Genomic DNA, 4,333 nt, shown 5'->3' with positions numbered 1-4,333 from the left:
AAAACAGGATGAATGAAAAAGGGGGATAAGGGAAAAAATTTCACTTTCCTCTTTGTCCTCAGCACTTACACATCTTTCAGAATACATGAATACATGTTTAAAAGTTCATCACAAGTTTACACATAAATATAAATCATAAATCGAATACATCAGTGAATGTTTACATGCATATCCATTAGGAATATTTATCTGGCTAAACATTCATCACCTGTGACAGCGCCACAGGTTCATCAAGAGTTAAAAACCATATAACTAAGTTGTTAGTGAAGTTTTGTATAGATAAACCCAGTCAATATTTTAACTTCTGTCCTAGAACCTATAATAAATCATTAGTTCCCTTTTTATGACCTTTGGTTAATTGTTTTACCACCTCTTGGAATGTGCTCTGAGTAGGAGAAAGTCTGGTTATTATCTAAGAGCAACAGTTGACACATGGGAGACTGGGAGAGTTCTGACTGCAGTTTTGACTATCAGAAAGGACCTAATAGCAGTCCTGCTAGAAAAGATCTTAATAAACACTGATATAATTTTAGGAATTCTTATAGGATCATCACTAAGAAATCATCTATTTGTCTAAATAGCATCACTACAAGACAGTACATCTTCGTAGATCTGCTCAAAAGGGCAGACTAATACCTAGTGATTGTCATATATATTTAATAACAGGAAAAGAATAGTAATAGCAGGGATCTTTCCTAAAATGATTTTCTACTGGGCCTTGCCTATGGGAGCAAATCTGCCATGGATTTTTATAATCTGAAGCAGACCATCTCAGGAAGATCACCTGCTAGTCAATAGCTTGTTGGCTCTTGACACTAACTTAACACTAACCCTAATGCCCCAACACTAAACCATAAACCCCCAACACTAACCTATTCCTAAACTCAGCCTCAGCCCAAACCACCTAACCCTATCCCTCTAACCCTCTAATCCTAACTCTTAACTTTGTAATACTAACTGTAACCCCAACCACCTTAAATCCTAATCCTCTAACCCTAACGGCTTGATCACAATAAATTATTGGCATTTACTTTGATCAGGTGTTTGAATTGTTATGGATCTATGCAGATTTCAAAACACAAAGACTTTACCACATTGAGCATATTCATAAGGTATGTTTTTTGGGTTTTGTTTGTTTGTTTGTGCATTCAGCAATAACTGTGAAGGGCAAAGGCTGTACACAGGGTTTCAGTGAATGCAAGTGTGAATAATTTTGTTATAATGAGGACTATTGAAATGTGCAAAGGCGTCACCGTATTCAATACATTCATAGGGTTTCTTTCCAGTGTGATATCTTTTATGCCTTTTGTCTTAATTTGAGTTTTATTGCTGTGAAAAGTTACCATGACCAAAGCAACTCTTAAAAAGGACAACCTTTAATTGCTGGGTGGTATACAGATTCAGTCTATTGTCATCAAGAATGGCAGTGTCCAACCAAACACAGTGCTGGAGGAGCCGAAAGTTCTACATCTTGATCAGAAGACAGCCAGGAGAAGACTCTTCTGCCCTGGATGGAGCTTAACCACGGGATCTCAAAGCCGACCCCCACAGTGACACACTTGCTTAAAAAAGGCCACCCCTCCAAATAGTGCCACTTGCTATGGGCCAACCACCACACCTTTGAAGATCACTGTGACCTGTAAAGGCTTTACCACATTGGGTACATTCATAGGGTTACACTCTAGTATGTGTTCTTTTATGTACTTGGAGGTCACTTGATTGTGAATAGGCTTTACCGCATTGATTACATTTATAGGGTTTTTCTCCGGTATGAATTCTTTCATGATATTGAAGTTGACCATGAGAGGCAAAGGATTTACTACATAGCTTACATTCATAGGGTTTCTCTCCAGTATGTGTTGTTTTATGTATTTGGAGCTTATTGTTAAATGCAAAGGTTTTACCACATTCATTACATTTGTAAGGTTTCTCTCCAGTATGAATTCTTTTATGTCTTTTAAGAACATTCTGACCTGCAAAGGCTTTACCACATTGATCACATTCATAGGGTTTCTCTCTGGTATGTGTTCTTTTATGTACTTGAAGATAACCATGAGATGCAAAGGCCTTACCACACTGATCACATTCATAAGGTTTCTCTCCGGTATGCGTTCTTTTATGTACTTGGAGATAACCATGATGTGCAAAGGCTTTACCACATTGATCACATTCATAGGGTTTCTCTCCGGTATGCGTTCTTTTATGTACTTGAAGATAACCAGGATATGCAAAGGCCTTACCACATTGATTACATTCATAGGGTTTCTCTCCAGTATGTGTTCTTTTATGTATTTGAAGATGACCATGATATGTAAAGGCTTTACCACATTGATTACATGCATAGGGTTTCTCTCCGGTATGTGTTCTTTTGTGTCTGTGAAGATGACCAGGACATACAAAGGCTTTACCACATTGATCACATTCATAGGGTTTCTCTCCAGTATGTGTTCTTTTATGTACTTGGAGATAACTATGATATGCAAAGGCTTTGCCACATTGATTACATTTGTAAGTTTTCTCTCCAGTATGTGTTGTTTTATGTATTTGGAGATGACTGTGTCGTGCATAGGCTTTATCACACTGATTACATTTGTAGGGTTTCTCTCCGGTATGAATTCTTTCATGATATTGAAGTTGACCATGAGAGGCAAAGGATTTACTGCATTGCTTACATTCATAGGGTTTCTCTCCAGTATGTGTTGCTTTATGTACTCGGAGATTAGTGTTAAATGCAAAGGCTTTACCACAATCACTACATTTGTAAGGTTTCTCTCCGGTATGAATTCTTTCATGTCTTTGAAGATGACCAGGATATGCAAAGGCTTTGCCACATTGATTACATTCATAGGGTTTTTCTCCAGTATGTGTTCTTTTATGTACTTGGAGATAACCACGATATGCAAAGGCTTTACCACACTGATTACATTTGTAGATTTTCTCTCCAGAATGTGTTATTTTATGCATTTGGAGGTAACTGTGTCGTGCAAAGGCTTTACCACATTGATTGCATTTGTAGGGTTTCTCTCCAGTATGAATTATCTTACAAATTTGTAGACTACTGTGATGTGCAAAGGATTCACCATATTGAATACCTTCACTGGGTTTCTCTCCAGTATGAATTCTTTCATACCTTTGAGGATAACTGCGACATGCAAAGGCTTTACCACACTGAGTATATTCATAGGGTTTCTCTTCAGTTGAACTTCTTTCATTCCTGCAAAGATAATTGGCACATGTGAAGCTTTACCACATTCTATATACCAATGAATCCTTTTATCTGTAGGAATTAATTTTACAATTTGGTCTAATTGTAAAGAGGAATCACATCTTAAGATTTTTATCACTTTGTTTACATTCATGGTTTCCCCTTCATTATAGATTGTTTTGCATACCTGTAATGGTAAGAATGGTATTGCATGGCTCTCATTTGTAGAATCCTTTTTCTCTATGAGATTTTTCACAAATTTGAAGGGAAATGGAAGAGCTCAGACCTTTACCACACTGAGTACATTCAAAAATTTTCCTATATTGTGAAAGATGCTACATTTTCGCACTACATTGGCAAAGTAAACCAGGACAAACAGAAAAGAATTTCCAGAATCTTAGTACTCACAGGGATTTTCTCCAGTGTGAGTTTATGGATATATTCCCATTGAGGTTGGAAAACCGACTAGTTATAAACTTGTATCACACTGAGAAAGTTTGCTCAAATGTGGACTACTACATACATTTTAATTATTCTAGGAGAAAAAGAGGTACATTGCTTATTCCATTATCCCTATGCTCACATGGTTTGTCACATTGTGACACATGATATATCTACTAAAAGAAGAATAAGAAATGAAAGATTTCCACATTGCATTCACACAGTTTGAATTTCGTTCATCAAAGACATGTAGTATAGGAATTAAAGTTTCTACCCAACAACACTCTTGACTCCCATAAACTGCCCCCTCACTTAAATTTAGCAATGTTACTATATGAGAAATCAGTTTTACTATGGACTATTTGCTTATTAGAAACATATACTTATCACCTATATAATATATATGATATAGATATATATCTTTTGCAATGTATGAGTGAAGTGAGACTAAATAGATTGGCAGTTCTACAGAGTTGCTGTAATGTGGGTATGATTCAAATGGTAATATGTGATAAGGCACTGTTTCCTTGTCTTCTTTCATACAGGAATGCCTTGCAAACACAATTCAGACACCTGACATTGAGGTACATAGATTTGTGAGAATTTAATAATAATGATACACTTAAAGAAGTGCTTTCTTTTACACTTTTGCTTTTCTTTAAAAGTTCCAGGACATGCCGGGCGTGG

At 36.5% G+C, this 4,333-nt stretch overlaps 1 protein-coding gene across 1 annotated transcript in view; it reads right to left on the bottom strand.

The window, feature by feature from the left end:
- Window positions 1–1,650: 1,650 nt before the first annotated feature.
- Window positions 1,651–4,333, bottom strand: part of LOC110315323 (zinc finger protein 431-like) — a 13,393-nt gene continuing 10,710 nt past the window's right edge. Inside the window, exon 4 of the mRNA XM_029534718.1 lies at window positions 1,651–3,214. Within this exon, the coding sequence (XP_029390578.1) occupies window positions 1,675–3,214 (1,540 nt within the window). The 3' untranslated portion in view covers window positions 1,651–1,674. The remainder of the gene's footprint in view (window positions 3,215–4,333) is intronic.

The sequence above is a fragment of the Mus pahari genome, unplaced genomic scaffold (assembly GCF_900095145.1).
Source record: "Mus pahari unplaced genomic scaffold, PAHARI_EIJ_v1.1 scaffold_7617_1, whole genome shotgun sequence".
In the NCBI taxonomy this organism is placed as follows: Eukaryota; Metazoa; Chordata; class Mammalia; order Rodentia; family Muridae; genus Mus; species Mus pahari.
Note: the sequence above shows the minus strand (reverse complement) of the source record. Positions and strands in the feature narration are given on the sequence as shown.